The following is an 18,624-nucleotide window of genomic DNA, read 5'->3' on the forward strand; positions in this document are numbered from 1 at the left end:
ACTTGAATATTGAGTCATGTGTTAACATTTGAATGCCCATATTCAAAGACTTAATCAAAATTAAATCACTATAGGTCTTATATACATTTTACATTTCAGCATCTTCAACCAGAAGTAGTGCTAGAAAAACCAAACAGTCAAAGGAAAGAGATGAGACCTCTTCCCCTCCAGCCAAAAGAAGAATGGACAGTTCCCCTGGAGCTGATCTGAGACCCCTTCCATCATCTCCACCATCTGGTGCTCCAAGAGAGGATACTTCTTTGTTTTCAAGCCCACCTCAGTCAAGGGCTGGTAGGTGTTTCCTTTATAAAGACAATACATGTATTTAGTAGACCACAAAAAACTGCTTTGATAAAATGATATGACAATGTCCACGTTGTTCATGGACCTGCTGTTTCAAAATATTATGTTTAGTTCCACAAAAGGTTTCATTGATAATTGGGGTTTGTACCTCAACCATTTAGAACTAAGTGACCAGAAGTGTGAAAACAATGATTTTGGGATCTGCTTAATGATAATGCTTCTGCTTTACTTTGGGTTGGAATATTGAGATCAGGATGTCATTCCTTCTGTTTCTCTGTAACACTTCTGTACATGGATTTCTACTAAATTGCTAAATGGTTTGTGGTTCAAAAGGTCCAAATTATACTTTGGTTTTTTTTTTCAGCACCAACTAGTGAAATAGATTTAAGTTCTCCTTTGAATTATGGTACACCTGGATCAAGAGGTCCCCACACGCCAGGGGCTGCTGCCACACCTATAAGAACCAGGCCTGATGTTAGAAGTGATAGGAAGTTGAAACAAGTTACCATTGGGGGATCTGATCCAAGTGTATGTCTTGTTTAAGATTTGTTATTATTGGATCCATAGTATTAATTTTGTAGCTGAGCACTGGTTGGTTCTCTATTTAAGGATTTCAGTTTAAATCTTTGATGCCAGAATAAAGAAACTGAACAATTATGGGTTCTTATTTTCTTTCAAATGACATAGGAGCCAAGGATTTGTGAAAAGTGTAGTGAAATTTATTAGTGCACAAAAAATAAATAAATCAATGTGGTGACTAAATATTAGATTAATTTCTTTTGAATCTTGTTGCAATCAAAATGGTGAGGTATTATGTGATGCCCTCCGAAAAGTTTGGTGTCTATCTGTCCACCACTTGTTTGACAATGTTAACTTGAAAAAGGATCGGTGATTATTTGGAGGGGAGGGGGGGGCTTGACTGTATACATGTGTTTAGTACCATTAAATTCAGGTTAAGTTCAATTCTCAGCAAAATTCAAAATTAGTTGTATACAATAGCCATCCCCGTACGTGGCTGGGTATCACTTAAAAGTCCCATTAATGCCATATTTTTATGAGTTTTTTTTTATTCGTCCAGGAGCCAACTAAAGTGACTAGTGATATAACCAGTGATCCAAATGCTGGTCCACAGTTAGTTATCTGGGGAACTGATGTTGTAGTCAGCCAGTGCAAGGATAAGTTTCGACGATTTATTAGCAGATATGTTGACAAGAATGTCGCAGCAGATGAACAGTTTGATGGCATGGATATCAATGAACCCTACTATCTACAGAGACTAGAAGAGGTAAAGGATGCTACAATGAGCAGGAAACTAAAGCACCAAATATTTAGCATAAAACTTTGATGAAGTTCATTAGTTTGAAGCATACCAGTTGCCTAAATTATATTGCTGTAGCAGTTTCTATTTCACTTTCAATTGAAAGGGTGGTTACAGGTAATATTAACAGTTTTGATACATTGACAGTTCATGTTGGCAGTTTTTGTTTTTGTTTTTTATTTCATTTTTTTTTACTTTGGATTACATTTTGCATTCTGTTATAGATCAGTATTGTTGGTGAGCCATTCCTTAGCATCAACTGTGAACATCTGCGTGAGTTTGATGCTGAGTTATACAGACAGCTTATCTGCTACCCACAGGAAGTCATTCCAACATTTGATATGGCTATTAATGAAATGTTCTTTGATCGTTACCCTGAAACTTCACTGGAACATCAGATACAAGTCCGACCATATAATGCTGCTTTAACCAAGAACATGAGGTCTCTGAATCCTGAAGGTAACTAGAACAATTATTATGTACTGAAGATGTTACATGTGTGTTACTGTTTTGTGATGAAGAGGATGTATCCCATTAAGCTTAGTTGGAATCATGGTTTGCTCTAAGACTAACTGACGTAAGGTTCACAAGTACCATAGTGATTTAATTTCAGGGATAAAGTCCCAGTCTTTTTACAAAAAGATTTGCACTAGAATAAAATGTTCGGTCATGAATTGTTGTGTATAACATCACAACAATTTGCATTGGAGCATGGAGATGCTAGAATGCATTTTTTTCCTAAAGATAATGTTGAAGCATTGACGAGTATTTCAAAGGTCATAATTACTAAAAATATGTTTGGCTAGTTGAAGTATCTTAAACTTGCTCATTTTAAAACATACACATAATAACTCGTAATTCTGAGCATGTTTTACACTTCAGACATTGACCAGTTAATAACTATCGGTGGTATGGTAATCAGAACGACTTCACTGATACCTGAGATGAGAGAGGCTTTCTTCAAATGTTATGTTTGTGGAAATTCTACAACAGTAGAGATAGATAGAGGCAGGATTGCTGAGCCAACACTCTGTACCAACTGTAATACAAATCATTCATTTGCCCTTGTTCATAACAGGTCACAATTTACTGATAAACAGATGATCAAACTGCAGGAATCTCCAGGTAAGAACTCTTGTTGATGCATACAACTTGAAAAAAAACTGGCTGCTCCAGAATCAATTGTAAGGTGGGGTTAGAAGGCACCTCTCTTCTACATTGGATGGATGGTTGTTATTTTAGATAGATAGCCATAACAATGAAAGAAACGAATCAATTGTTGAAATTGTATGCATGGTTGTGTCAAATAAAAAGTGTTCTCACTTCCCTCCTATACAATTATTTCTGGAATTGTCCTTCGTATCAGTGGTTTTAAACATCAGAACATTATATATTTGTTAATCAGGAATACACATAATTGATCTTGCAATTTTTTATTTTTGTTTCTGGCTTCTATCTCCGATATAGAAATCTCTGAGGTTTCATTGGTCTAGGAAAATATTGGTTCTTATGGTTATGCATTTTTCTGACTTGCTGTAATTTTGGTGATTACCCTTAAAAATGTTCAGAAACTTTATTTTTAATGGAGATATGTTCTAATGGACATTTCCTGAATTACCCTTAGAAATGAATTAACATATTGAATTTTCCCTTGTATTTCAGAGGATATGCCAGCTGGACAGACACCTCACACTGTTATACTGTATGCACACAATGACCTTGTGGATAAGGTTCAACCTGGTGACAGGGTCAAGATCACTGGTATTTACAGAGCCACACCCTTAAGGGTCAATCCTAGGATGAGAAATGTCAAATCAGTCTACAAGACCCACATTGATGTGGTTCACTTCCGTAAACTTGATGCCAAGAGGTTGAGTGAAAATAATGATGGGGATGAAGAGCAGTAAGTTTTCTGAAATAGACCAATAATATATTTTACCCCTGCAAACAAAGTTAGGTGATCAATTTTGATTTTTTTTGGAGGAAAGTTAAGCATTTAAAAATGTGACTGAATAATAATTGTTATTGTTAGATGCCTGTAAATGGAGATGATCCACTTCAAAAATTGTACATATTCACATATAATGAAATCAACTCCTTCTATACTATTATGGATTGTGATTAAATTTTATAGGCAGGAACAATGTATAATCTAACTTAAGGGTTTTGCATATTGAAGCCATCTATGACTGATGGATTTTGATTGGTTTTCTGTAGGTTCTGAAATATTCCTGTTTACTGAGGACTGTTTATTTTCCTTATATTGTCATTGAAAGCAGAGGTATCATTACTGAGCCGTCACTTACAGATTTCTTGTTAGCAGATGCAACACAGCTTGAAATGGACTAAATATTTAGTCTATACCATTTCATACATGGAAATTATTGGGTTATATTTTTTATTATTATTTTTGGGTTTTTTTTATGCCTTTTACAGTTGCCTATTTTGAGCAATTAAACTACAAAGTAACAAAGAAGTTCTACTGAAAATTTTTATATATTTGTTCATTTATTTACAGAAAAGATGCAAATTTGAGTGAAGAAAGAATAGAATTCTTGAAAAAGCTTTCTAAAAAGTCTGATATATACGAAAGACTGGCAAGAGCCATAGGTGTGTATTAAAATTTTTTTACCCCTTTGAATAATGGCTTTTTGTTTTTTACATATTTTTTGTCCATAGACACTGTGTTTTTGTCAAAAAGATAATAATTGAATTTGATTTGTAACTACCTTTCTGATTAATTGGTTCTCTTTTAGTAAAGCAGGTCATTTTGTATTAACTGGCTTAGTACTGTGATGTTGTCAACTTGGATTGGGCCACACTTTGCAGTTCAAATGAACCCAAACAAAATTATATTATGATTACGAAACAATTATTAATATTTGGACATTTCTCTATTAGATATTGAATAATAAGAAATGTTTCTAATTTTTGAATAAGTTCGTAAGTATGAACTGCCGCTAACCAAGTTATTTTGTATAAGCTTTCTGAAAATAAGAGACATTCCTTGAATAACCACTGAAGTACTTTCCATAGTGTGGAAATAACTTTTCTTTACAATGAAAATGGTTGCAATGCTATTTTATTGAAATATATATATACCGGTATGTAGTTTAACATTTTTAACACACAAAATGGTATTAATGACCACATGCATAAAACATTTCTTTGACACATAAAACTAAATGAAAATGTCATTTCTTTTTTCTTTTTTTTTTTTCACCAGCTCCAAGTATATATGAGAATGAAGATATTAAGAAAGGAATTTTGCTTCAGTTATTTGGTGGATGTCGTAAAGATTTTACGAACTCTGGGAGGGGAAAGTTCAGGTATGTAATTTAGGGTGTTGGAAATTAATATCAGTCTATACAATGTTGAAAAATCACTTCAAGTCATTGTACTTCTAAAAAAAATTATGTCTGTACTTAAAATAAAGTGTTCTTGCGTGGTTATAACCTCTTTTGTAAGTTTGAAAGGGTGTACATCCTAAATAAACATTTGATGTAAGACACCTGGGTACTTGGTAACCTATTTTCTTGCTTTAAATGGTCATTCCTGTTGGCCATTGTAAGATATTAGTTAAAAACATTTTGTGATGGTAAATACATTTTCTTTCTTTCTTTTTGGTAATTGGTTAGATCTGAAATGAACATTTTACTCTGTGGAGATCCTGGAACCAGTAAATCTCAACTGTTACAGTATGTACATCATTTGGTACCTCGAGGACAATACACATCTGGCAAGGGATCCAGTGCAGTAGGTCTCACTGCCTATGTCACTAAGGATCCAGAAACAAGACAACTGGTATTACAGACGTAAGTTTGCAAGCTTGGATTTGGCAGTCCAATTCTTGAACTGAAGCAATTATTCAGCAACATATGAAAATGCACTTCAAAAAAAAATTATGCGCAATGAATGTTATCTGTTTTTGTAACCTTGGACTTCATCTGAAGAAAGCAATCATCCAGCAACAATTAAGAATTCTTTTTTTTTATATTACACCAAATAAATGCTAACACTTTTGGAAACCTTGTAGGTACTATTAGGTTAATAATTTATAACTACATTTCAGAAATTGAATTTGATTCTTACATACTTTCGAATGTATCTTGATTATAAAATGTATTCTAACACTGCTGTATAATTCTTCAGTGGAGCCTTAGTTCTCTCAGACAATGGAGTATGTTGTATTGATGAATTTGATAAGATGAATGACAGCACGAGATCTGTATTGCATGAAGTAATGGTGAGTAGTATGATCCAATGTCATGATATGCAGTCGTTATACCAATTAATACAACGTTTCAGAGAGTATTATGTTTTGAGTGGTCCATTAGTTTGCCTGTCCATCATCACTATGCTGTTACCTGGATACTGCAGAAATCCATTCATAGGGACTACTTTCATGGACTATGAGTCCAATGTAGGGTATGCAAGTGTGCTCTTCTATTAAAAAAAATAACACTAAAAAATGTACAATGTATAATGTTTAGCCTACCATTAAAAATTGCATTATTTGACAAGTTTTTGATAAAACTTGCTTAGAAGAAATTTTGAGTAACTTTTCAGTAATGATTTTGATAAATTTCATAAAGAAGGGAATGGTATTTTATGTATCCGTCAAAGGAGATGTTTTTGTTTTCAGGAACAACAAACTTTGTCTATAGCTAAGGCTGGCATTATCTGTTCTTTGAATGCAAGAACCTCCATCTTAGCTGCAGCAAACCCTGTAGAATCACAATGGAACAAGAACAGAACAATAACAGAGAATATTCAGCTGCCACATACACTATTATCTAGGTAAATTATATAGTCAATGATCGTTGTATTGCTTAAATTTACCTCTTAAAAATAACCTCTATAGACTACTGAAGTACAGTAAAGCATTTGAAGTGTATTTGTACCAAAGGTCCATGTGAGCTTCTCCTGTGAAAGTATTATTGTTTATGGTTTTCTTTGATTTGATAAACCATGAAAGGAGTATGTTCAGAAAATGTCAAAATCAGCCCCAAAAACTAAAGTGTTTCAAATAAATTTGATAATTGTATAATTTACTATTTGAATATATGCCTTCGTAAAAAAACAAAGTTTCATGGCTGTTAATGTCTGTGTTTCACTAAAATTGTAGATGAAAATAAAGCAAAATCAGAAAATAAAGTTGAATTGTGTTAAAATAGCTTATTTAATGAGACATTTTTATGTAGAAAATATAGAGCGCATTTGTCGAACTCTTTGATATTTCTACAAAAATAGCGTTCTATACTATCACAACTTCTGACAAAAGATTGTGTTGTTCATAGCTTGTGCTCTATATTTTTGGATTAAAAAATATACCCCTAATCCTCACATTTTTGTGAAAATTCCTTGAAAACTTTGTGGAAGTAGTGTTTTGTACCCTCCTTGTGACCAAATTATGACCCAATAGCTTGTATTTTCTGTATATTAGTATTCAGATAATATTTTAGCTTTAAAACAGGCAGTTAGAAAATTTCAAATTGTAAGTTGAAATTTTGTGAAAATAGTAGGCCTGAAACAAGAGTTGGTGAATTTACTCCTTTGGTTCCCAACTGAAAAGAAATTTCCAGTACATTTGTAAGATGGAGTTGTCAAATACACAAGTTCAGGAATCTAGGAACTTACATTTTCTCCTTAAACCATGAACATTGGTACCCATGAATAAAAGTACTTTCACAGTATTTGTCACTTGGGTCTTTGACATCTGTTGACCTTTTTCGATTATTTCTTTTAAGATTAACTCCTATTCAAGTTGGTAGGAGTGGTAAATGGAAGCGTTGTTTAGTTTCACTTGATTGAACAAGGTAGCTGCCAGAGGCTATTTAATATTCTGGTTGTGTGATTTTTATATGGCAACTTCTGAAACAATAGTGGCATATATTTTGATACTTCATTGGGCTGTGGACCTCGATGCTCTAATCAAACATTGGCTTGCTCATTTGGTATCTGTGGGCACTCAAAGTCTCCATGAAAACCCCATGCCAGGGAAACACATTATGGCCTATATCTTTGTCTTACCAATTTGATTTAACTGATTCTTTTTGGAAGTTATTGCCCTTGAAAGTTCAAATTTGATGTTTCAGCTGTGTCTTGGCTTCTTTCTGTTGCCAATTAAAAAAAAAACACGCACACAATTTAATTCCAATTTAGCTGTGCTACTAATCAATTAAGATATCCCTTGTGGTAGCAGTTTGTCCTTAATTGCACCTAAACCACGTAGGTGGTCTCAGGGTAGCTTGCTGGCCTCAATTGCTGGGGGTTTTGTGTTTGATCCCCAGTCGAGTCACATGAAAGAATTGTTAGTGACTTCTCCTCTGTAAAGCATGCAGTATGTAAAGGGATAGGGTGATGACAGATTGGCTTGGAGTCAGGATAATGTGTCTGTGTAGGGTGGCACACTTGCCTGCAGTCTGATGCTTTTGAGCTATCACAATAAAAATCCAGTTCAGTGTGTTAGACTTGTTCAAAGCAGTGTTTGTTCTTTGGTATATTGTTCTCGTCCTAAAATGAATTAAATATCTGCTGTAGGAGTTAAACTATAACCAATTAATCAATCATACTGGTGAGTCATATTCAATTTTACCAAAACCTTTTAAGCTTTCCTTTGAAACAGAATGAAATCAGTTCAAGTTACTTTGATGCTTACATGAGATTGTTGTAAAATTGTAAATACAAACGTTCCAATGATTAGTAAGAGTTGTGTCTCATACCCTAGGTCTACCTCCTTAAGGTATGAATATTGCCTGAAAATAACAACTTTGTTGTAATAACATAAGAGTTGTTTGTAACATAGTAAAATATATAAATATAAAAAAAAATGATTTGTATCAGAAAGTAACCAAAAAGTACAAAATTTGACTGAATATCTGAATATTGGTAAACTTCAAGCATTTTTTCTGTCATTTCAATGCTAGAATTATCAGAAAACTTTGTTTTCTCATTTGTTAGCTCACCTGGCCATAGGCCATGTGAGTTATTGCCATCACTTGGCATCCGTTGTGGGTGTCGTCGTTAACAATTCTTCAAACATCTTCTCCACTGAAACTACTAAATAGATTTGCATGAAAGTTATAATGATTGTTCCTTAGAGTATTCTGCACAAAAGACTGTTTGGATTTTTGATCAGTTAAAAAAACGTGGCCCCCATCACTAAAAATAGAATATAAGGGTCAGACAGCAGATTTTTGCATGTATCTCCAAAACTGTTAGGTTTAGCCAAATTCTGACATTGGGTAAAAGTATTTAGCATGATGAGATCTATTTGTTGTCAAATTTTTGTGAAAATCTCTTGAGGTCTCACTAACCACTTCTAACATTTCCATTACTTTTAATGTTAAAAAAGTAATTTTCAATGTTTCACTGCTAAGGGAGCACTCCATAGTTTTGTAACCTATGCCATATTTTGTTCTGTGTGTGTTTTCGTTATGGCGATTCACTAGTAAAAAAATTGAGAGCCGTGCATACATGTTTATATCAAATGAAAGCTAATAAAAAGGACTTTTCAATGCATGAACTTACTAGAGAAAAAAATACAAACACAAGAATAAATGTCACCATGGAAACCACACCAAAATAATGTAAAAATGCATAAAAACTGACAAAAACATACCCATTTTAAGCTTCAAATTTCCCGCGAAAAATACAAACATTTTTTTTCTGATTTTCTTGCTTTGGACAATGAGCTTTTTGAATAATCACATTTCCTATGGGCATCGCCTGTTAGATTTTAAGCTATATTACCTCCAATTCTACTCACCAATTTGTACAGGGTAAAAATTTCGCTTACTTTCCTTTTCACATGTTCGACAGGGAGCCATTTAAAAGAGTTCCTTACAACAATGAAAATAAATGTAACATAGCAAAACATTTGCCCTTGTTTACTTTTTCAGAAAAAAAATAACAAATAAAATAATATCTTTATTTATAATTACCATAGCAACCATCAATTTTCAATTATTTATTTTTTTCATCCCTAGCCAAAATTGTGAAACTAAATGAAACTGGAGTGCTAGCTACTTCCCAGAACGAATGACACCTTAAATTAACATATCAAGCTTGGAAAATAAGGTTTTCAAAATCATTACTCTAATGGTACAATGTCCATAGAAATTCTTCACAAAATTTACTAGAATAAAAAATGCTGAAAATCAACATTTTTACCTTTTCTGCTATTTGACAGTATGGAGGCAAATTACTCGCACATATAAACAATATTCATACACTTTTGTAGTAAATTACATATATGATTTTGAAGTACACATTCTCAGCTTTATTTTGACTGCTTTTAATCAGAATACACACAAATAATGAACTTACAATGCATAGGTCTAGGTTCAGTGTGTTTTTTGTCCTACATAGGGGGTGACCATTTGATGCTGAAGTGTTTAGCGAGACCTGACCCATGTTGGAGTTATTTCCCTTTTTGGAGGTTTTCTTGCTGTTTTTTTGGTATTATTACTTTCAGAAATCTTCTCCTCAGAAACTACTGTACAGAATTCAATGAAAGTTGGTATTTTTTGTTTTTTAGGGTATCCTTAACAAAATGACTGTTCGGATTTTTGATCAGTTAAAAAACATTACTGCCTTTACTAAAAATAGAACATAAGGGCTGTACTGTAGTTTTTTGCATATATCTCCAAAACCGTTAGGTTTGGCCAATATCTTTCAATTGCTGAAATATCCTTATTATAAGGCCTACATAAGTCTCCAGGGATTGAAGTTGTCAGACAACTCCATATAAGAGTTATTGCCCTTGAAAGGCAAAAAATTACGTTTTTTATTTTTGCAGTTTTCAGTCAATATCTAGCTTTAATACATAGAATGAAACTTTTGATTGATGAAATGATCCTTATGATAAGTTCTACCAAAGTCTTCGTGGAGTCAAAATTGTAGGACAACTTCTTGTTAAGAGTTATTGCCCTTGAAAGGCAAAAATTGTACCAGGTGAGCGATTCAGGCTCCTGGGAGCCTCTTGTTATGGATTCAAGTCTCCAAATTTACAACTAAATTATTCAATTATTTATGTGTAATTTTCAGATGCATTTTAGGCCAATAAGACCCTTTATCGTCCTTTCTTCTTTACATAGTTGTTAATTACTTTGGTTAATTATTATAAAAATGAAGATAATCATAAGGCTTCCATACATTGGCAAATTGGTCTTAAATCAAGTCTAGTTTTAAATTTCTTGAACACTGCTGTAACTACATCTATCAACTTAACCAGATGTATTCTTATAGTACCATAATTAAAGGCTTTAAGAAGTAGACTGTAAGATGGCTATGATGACACATTATGATATGAAAAAATATGAATTTATTCATGCTTACCAAAAGTCTGAGCATCTTTTTAACTTTCATATCTTCAATAACTTCCACAATGACAGAGACACTAAGACTCTTAATTGTTAATAAAAGAAGGCCTAATCTACCTAATCTAGCCTTAACATTAAAAGATAAGCAATAATGTTTTAATCAAATCTAATTAGATGTAGACCTACTAATTGTCCTATTCGTTCACTGCATGTAGGAACTATCAGGACTGTTCTACCGTCTGTTTATGTGACCTTTTCAGAATCCTTGGGTTTTTACCTTTGAATAAAATACTTTCAAAATCATGGAGGCTGTGATCTGATTTGCTTATGAACAGAAAGAAGAATGAAGTGTTGTTGGACCCTACATGCACTAACTGAATGAAACAAATTATTGGTTTGATTTTATTTGGATATTTTTTTTTTCCTCAACAACAAAAATAGTATGTTATAAGCATGTACATTGCCTATAGAAGCATGCACCATGAGTTTCAACATTCTAGAATTCTTATTTTTAACGTTACATGCAGCTTCAGATATATCCTTGCAATTTTTGAGGGGTGTGATTCAGAATATGCACTAAGTCAGGAAATATAACAGTCCTTCATAGATAGCGGGAATATTTTACAAATAACCTGTGATGAACAGTTACAGATCAAACTAACTCAACTGACAGCATTGAAGAAATTCAAATAAAAATATTTGCCTTTCCTATCTTAAAAAGCTATCCTTCGATTGTAATATGAATTGACATTTTTCCTTTGTTCTTTTTTCCCAAACAAAATATGAGAGGAAAACCAAGTGTGCTCTAACTAGAAATCTTGTATGGTATTGCATGAAAGGTCACATGTTCCCATAGAACTCAATTGGAAAACTGCCATGCAATATCCAACCACAGTAGCCTAAACATTGCACAGGGACAACTCCGCCTCTGTCAAAATTGACTCTGTGTGGAATGAAAACACAGACTACCTGTGTCTGTATATTTCTCATTGGTCAATTATTGATTAATGGGTGTTGTCAATTCTTGTTACAAATCATTTATAGCACCGCCTTCCTCATTATCCAAATAGACTTCTCACCTTTGGGGGCTCAAAGTCTATTTAATTAACTGTAACACCGTGCTATAAATATAACTTAGAATAAATACAATTGGATCAATATTTTTTTCAAGGGTCCAAATGGAACAGCAGAATATGTATATGTACCATGCAACTTTCTGAAACTATTCCATGATTTTATTGCATGAATCATGAAAAAAGGGAAAGAATGCTTTTAAGATGAGTGTACTTTTTCAATGATAAAAATTGATGCTAATGTATTTTAAGTGATTTTATTTAAAGTTAATCACTAAGGGCAGGTGGTCTCATAGAATGATTTTTAAAAGAGAACCAACTTTATTATAAACATAATTATTAGATGGCTATGATGACGTTTTGTGATATGAAAATAATGAATTTATTCATGCTTACCAAAAGTCTGAGCATCTTGATATCAGAAACTTTTTTTCTTTTCTTCTTTTTCCCATCTACATGTACATGTCAAAGTTATCAATATTGACGACAAGAATTTTGATTCTGCGTAAAACTGAAAATATGAAATAATAAATATTGTTTTTAAGGACAGCAAAAAAATTGCAGACATAATGGTACTGCTTTGTCATCGGAATAGTTATCTGTAAACACTTGGTTTTCATGCCAGTCGTTATGAATATACCTGTAAACGTTTGGAGTAATTCATGTTGGAGATACTTGTGTAAAAGCAATTTTTTTGGAAGATTTAATTCTTTAGTAATTTTCACAGAAAATCTAGTAATTTAAACTAAAAACCTCCCACAAATGATTTCTATGTGGGAGATTCTTATTTTGCTATTGATTTTGTGGGAGTCTACCCTCTGATGTGGGAGGGTTAACAGGTATGTATGAAATCATTTTAACTAAATTCCATACCACAAAAGAAGGGTTGGTATTTATTTTGGGGGTAATATGAAAAAGGGACCAGAGACGAATATTTTCCTGATGACCAGACAATAAGTGGACTAGGTAATTGAATCTTTTTCTGAAATTGTACTTCAAGTTGCCTTACTTCAAAAAGTAGATGAGGTCCTTTCAATGCAAGAATTGTCAGAAGTGTTTATGTTTTCTCATTTGTGATGGATTCAATTCCCCATATTCACAATTAAATTATTCAATACGTTAGTATAATTTCTGTTGAATTTTAGGCCAATAAGAAATTTTGTCACCCCTTTTCCTGTACATAAGCTGTCAATTACTTTGGTTAATTATGATGAGAATGATCATCATAAGGCTTCCATGCATTGGCAGATTGGTCATAAATCAAGTCTAGTTTAAAATTTCTTGAACGCTGCTCTAACTATATCTTTCAACTTAACCAGATGTACTCTTATAGTACCATAATTAAAGGCTTTAAGAAGTAGACTGTAAGATGGCTATGATGACACATTATGATATGAAAAAATATGAATTTATTCATGCTTACCAAAAGTCAGAGCATCTTTTTAACCTTCATATCTACAACATAACTTCCACAATGACCCAGACAATAAGACTTTATTTAAAAAAAAATGAAGGCCTAATCTAGCCTAAACATTAATAAGATAAGCAATAATGTTCCTAATCTAATTAAATCTAATTAGATGTAGACCAATTAATTGTCCTATTCAGTCACTGCATGTAGGAACTATCAGGACTGTTTTACTTTCTGTTTATACGACCTTTTCAGAATCCTTGGGTTTTTACCTTTAAATAATACTTTCAAATTCATGGAGGCTGTGATCTGATTTGCTTATGAACAGAAAGAAGAATGAAGTGTTGTTGGACCCTACATGCACTAACTGAATGAAACAAATTATTGGTTTGGTTTTATTTAGATTTTTTTTTTCCTCAACAACAAAAATAGTATGTTATAAGCATGTACATTGCCTATTGAAGCATGCACTATGAGTTTCAACATTCTAGAATTCTTATTTTTAACCTTACATGCAGCTTCAGCTATATCCTTGCAATTTTTGAGGGGTGTGATTCAGAATATGCACTAAGTCAGGAAATATAACAGTCCTTCATAGATAGCGGGAATATTTTACAAATAACCTGTGATGAACAGTTACAGATCAAACTAACTCAACTGACAGCATTGAAGAAATTCAAAAAAAAAATATTTGCCTTTCCTATCTTAAAAAGCTATCCTTTGATTGTACTATGAATTGACATTTTTCCTTTGTTCTTCCCAAACAAAATATGAGAGGAAAACCAAGTGTGCTCTAACTAGAAATCTTGTATGGTATTGCATGAAAGGTCACATGTTCCCATAGAACTCAATTGGAAAACTGCCATGCAATATCCAACCACAGTAGCTTAAGTATTGTACAGGGACAACTCCGCCTCTGTTGAAATTGACTCTGTGGAAAGAGAACACAAGCTACCCGTGCCTGTATATCTCTCATTGGTCAATTATTGAGTAGTGGGTGTTGTCAATTCATGTTACAAATCATTTATAGCACCACCTTCCTCATAATCCAAATAGACTTCTCACCTTGGGGGCTCAAAGTCTATTTAATTAACTGTAACACCGTGCTATAAATATAACTTAGAATAATACAATGGGATCAATATTTTTTTTCAGGGGTCGTTAACAAATGGAACAGCAGAATATGTGTTTGTACCATGCAACTTTCCAAAACTATTCCATGATTTTATTGCATGAATCATGAAAGAATGGAAAGAATACATTGAAAATGAGTGTACTTTTTCAGTGATAAAAATTGATGCTAATATATTATAAGTGATGATTTTATTTAAAGTTAATCACTAAGGGCAGGTGGTCTCACAGATTTTTAAAAGAGAACCAACTTTATTATAAACATAATTATTAGATGGCTATGATGACATTCTGTGATATGAAAATAATGAATTTATTCATGCTTACCAAAAGTCTGAGCATCTTGATATCAGAAACGTTTTTTTGGGGTTTTTTTTTTTTTTTTTCCATCTACATGTGCATGTCGAAGTTATCAATATTGACTATAAGAATTTTGGTTCTGAATAAAACTGAAAATATGAAATAATAAATATTTTATAGATAGCGGGAATATTTTACAAATAACCTGTGATGAACAGTTACAGATCAAACTAACTCAACTGACAGCATTGAAGAAATTCAAAAAAAAAATATTTGTCTTTCCTATCTTAAAAAGCTATCCTTCAATTGTAATATGAATTGACATTTTTCCTTTGTTCTTTTTTCCCCAAACAAAATATGAAAGGAAAACCAAGTGTGCTCTAACTAGAAATCTTGTATGGTATTGCATGAAAGGTCACATGTTCCCATAGAACTCAATTGGAAAACTGCCATGCAATATCCAACCACAGTAGCCTTAACATTGCACAGGGACAACTCCACCTCTGTCAAAATTGACTCTGTGTGGAATGAAAACACAGACTACCTGTGTCTGTATATTTCTCATTGGTCAATTATTGATTAATGGGTGTTGTCAATTCTTGTTACAAATCATTTATAGCACCGCCTTCCTCATAATCCAAATAGACTTCTCACCTTGGGGGCTCAAAGTCTATTTAATTAACTGTAACACCGTGCTATAAATATAACTTAGAATAATACAATGGGATCAATATTTTTTTTCAGGGGTCGTTAACAAATGGAACAGCAGAATATGTGTTTGTACCATGCAACTTTCCAAAACTATTCCATGATTTTATTGCATGAATCATGAAAAAATGGAAAGAATACATTGAAAATGAGTGTACTTTTTCAGTGATAAAAATTGATGCTAATATATTATAAGTGATGATTTTATTTAAAGTTAATCACTAAGGGCAGGTGGTCTCACAGATTTTTAAAAGAGAACCAACTTTATTATAAACATAATTATTAGATGGCTATGATGACATTCTGTGATATGAAAATAATGAATTTATTCATGCTTACCAAAAGTCTGAGCATCTTGATATCAGAAACGTTTTTTTGGGGTTTTTTTTTTTTTTTTTCCATCTACATGTGCATGTCGAAGTTATCAATATTGACTATAAGAATTTTGGTTCTGAATAAAACTGAAAATATGAAATAATAAATATTTTATAGATAGCGGGAATATTTTACAAATAACCTGTGATGAACAGTTACAGATCAAACTAACTCAACTGACAGCATTGAAGAAATTCAAAAAAAAATATTTGTCTTTCCTATCTTAAAAAGCTATCCTTCGATTGTAATATGAATTGACATTTTTCCTTTGTTCTTTTTTCCCCAAACAAAATATGAAAGGAAAACCAAGTGTGCTCTAACTAGAAATCTTGTATGGTATTGCATGAAAGGTCACATGTTCCCATAGAACTCAATTGGAAAACTGCCATGCAATATCCAACCACAGTAGCCTTAACATTGCACAGGGACAACTCCACCTCTGTCAAAATTGACTCTGTGTGGAATGAAAACACAGACTACCTGTGTCTGTATATTTCTCATTGGTCAATTATTGATTAATGGGTGTTGTCAATTCTTGTTACAAATCATTTATAGCACCGCCTTCCTCATTATCCAAATAGACTTCTCACCTTGGGGGCTCTAAGTCTATTTAATTAACTCTAAGACTGTGCTATAAATATAACTTAGAATAATACAATGGGATCAATATTTTTTTTCAAGGGTCGTTAACAAATGGAACAGCAGAATATGTGTATGTACCATGCAACTTTCCAAAACTATTCCATGATTTTATTGCATGAATCATGAAAAAAGGGAAAGAATGCTTTTAAGACGAGTACTTTTTCATTGATAAAAATTGATGCTAATATATTTTAAGTGATTTTATTTAAAGTTAATCACTAAGGGCAGGTGGTCTCATAGAAAAATTTTTAAAAGAGAACCAACTTTATTATAAACATAATTATTAGATGGCTATGATGACATTTTGTGATATGAGAATAATGAATTTATTCATGCTTACCAAAAGTCTGAGCATCTTGATATCAGAAACTTTTTCTTTTTCTTTTTTTTCCCCATCTACATGTACATGTCGAAGTTATCAATATTGACGACAAGAATTTTGGTTCTGAGTAAAACTGAAAATATGAAATAATAAATATTGTTTTTTAAGGACAGCTAAAAAATTGCAGACATAATGGTACAGCTTTGTCATCCGAATCGTTATCTGTAAACACTTGGTTTTCATGCCAGTCGTTATGAATATACCTGTAAACGTTTGAAGTAATTCATGTTGGAGATACTTGTGTAAAAGCAATTTTTTTTTAAGATTTAATTATTTGGTATTTTTCACAGAAAATCTATTAATTTAAACTAAAAACCTCCCACAGATGTACAGTATCTTCAGAAAAACTTGACTGTATTTTGTACAGGTTTTGTTGTACTAGAATAATTTTAGGAGGAACAATTCTTTAAATCTGTATTCTACTAAATTTAATATAAATGTATTTTGTATTTAGGTTTGACTTGATTTTCTTGATCTTGGATCCTCAAGATGAGATGTATGATAGACGTCTTGCCAGTCATCTAGTTTCATTGTACTTCAGATCAGAGGAGGAGGAGCAGGAAGACCAAATGGTACTATAATGATAGGGTTACATTTTATTATCTTTTCCACCCACAAGTCTGAAAAGGATGTCTCTAATGTTTATAACATCACAATGTTACCAAATAAGGTCTGTGGAATTGTACATGTACTACAAAAGTTCCAGACTGCTCAAGTCACCTTGACATTGATTTTGGACTTCATAACAGTGTTCATAAAGAAATTGGGGTAAACATCATAGTTTCATGGTTTCCTGCAAAGACCTTTAGTTAAAGTATTTAGATTTTCATGAAAATGTATTATAAGCTTCTGTACCTTAAACAAAAGACTGAAAAAAAAACAAGTTGGCCTTAAGTGAATCTCCGTTATATACTGCCTCAATGTACACCTAACTTAATCAAATATGACAAAATATAAGGACTTCTTCTGCATATTTACTTTAGACCATTCACTTCTTATTTTTCCCCACTTGTTAAGTGTGGTATACAGTGATAGGGGTACCCTTCCTTTCTTGGAAGAGGAATACACACTTCTTACCCCTCCTACACCACTGAAACTTATACAGTATTTGTATAACCTATTTCTATTGTGCACCTCATATTTAAGATTTTTTATCCAAATCATTTTGGAGGTCAAAGAATGCATGTTATCAACTGAGTTGGGCTTTCAATTAAGTTAGCATTGATCATAGTTTTTTGGTCATTATGCCACATTATGTGATAATTTGGATATGCCCATGTAATTTTAACATAATAAGAATACCATTAGTGCCTCTGTGATTAAAAAAAAAAAATACCTACCAATTCTGTGCTATGACCTTGAATGTCTAATTCCATGTATTTTGTATCTTAGGACATGGGTATTCTAAAGGACTATATTAACTATGCTAAAAGATATATTCATCCAAGAATTAGTGAAGAAGCAGGACAAGCATTTGTTGAGGCTTATGTAATGATGAGAAAGGTCGGAAGTGGGCGTGGTCAAGTATCTGCTTATCCAAGACAGCTGGAATCCCTGATCCGATTGGCTGAAGCACATTCTAGAATGAGGTTTGCTGATAAAGTGGAACTAGCTGATGTTGAGGAAGCTAAAAGGTAATTTGCAAATATTTTCTA

General features: G+C 32.7%; 2 protein-coding genes across 3 annotated transcripts in view; both read left to right on the plus strand.

The window, feature by feature from the left end:
* The window catches only part of LOC148616219 (uncharacterized), a 58,685-nt gene that overhangs the window by 28,344 nt on the left and 11,717 nt on the right, over positions 1-18,624 (plus strand). The gene's annotated exons all lie outside the window — the stretch shown is intronic.
* Positions 1-18,624, plus strand: part of LOC148616220 (DNA replication licensing factor mcm4-A-like) — a 36,858-nt gene that overhangs the window by 14,625 nt on the left and 3,609 nt on the right. For both annotated transcript variants that reach the window (XM_088583036.1, XM_088583037.1), the window contains exons 4-16: positions 100-291; positions 668-831; positions 1,382-1,588; positions 1,846-2,080; positions 2,504-2,746; positions 3,284-3,524; positions 4,140-4,231; positions 4,848-4,950; positions 5,260-5,436; positions 5,774-5,867; positions 6,267-6,421; positions 17,424-17,541; positions 18,362-18,603. In XM_088583036.1, coding sequence (XP_088439162.1) covers positions 100-291; positions 668-831; positions 1,382-1,588; positions 1,846-2,080; positions 2,504-2,746; positions 3,284-3,524; positions 4,140-4,231; positions 4,848-4,950; positions 5,260-5,436; positions 5,774-5,867; positions 6,267-6,421; positions 17,424-17,541; positions 18,362-18,603 — 2,263 coding nt within the window. The remainder of the gene's footprint in view (positions 1-99; positions 292-667; positions 832-1,381; positions 1,589-1,845; positions 2,081-2,503; positions 2,747-3,283; positions 3,525-4,139; positions 4,232-4,847; positions 4,951-5,259; positions 5,437-5,773; positions 5,868-6,266; positions 6,422-17,423; positions 17,542-18,361; positions 18,604-18,624) is intronic.

This window comes from Perna viridis, chromosome 5, assembly GCF_037379345.1.
Source record: "Perna viridis isolate PV_CMFRI_1.1 ecotype Kerala chromosome 5, ASM3737934v1, whole genome shotgun sequence".
Classification (NCBI taxonomy): Eukaryota; Metazoa; Mollusca; class Bivalvia; order Mytilida; family Mytilidae; genus Perna; species Perna viridis.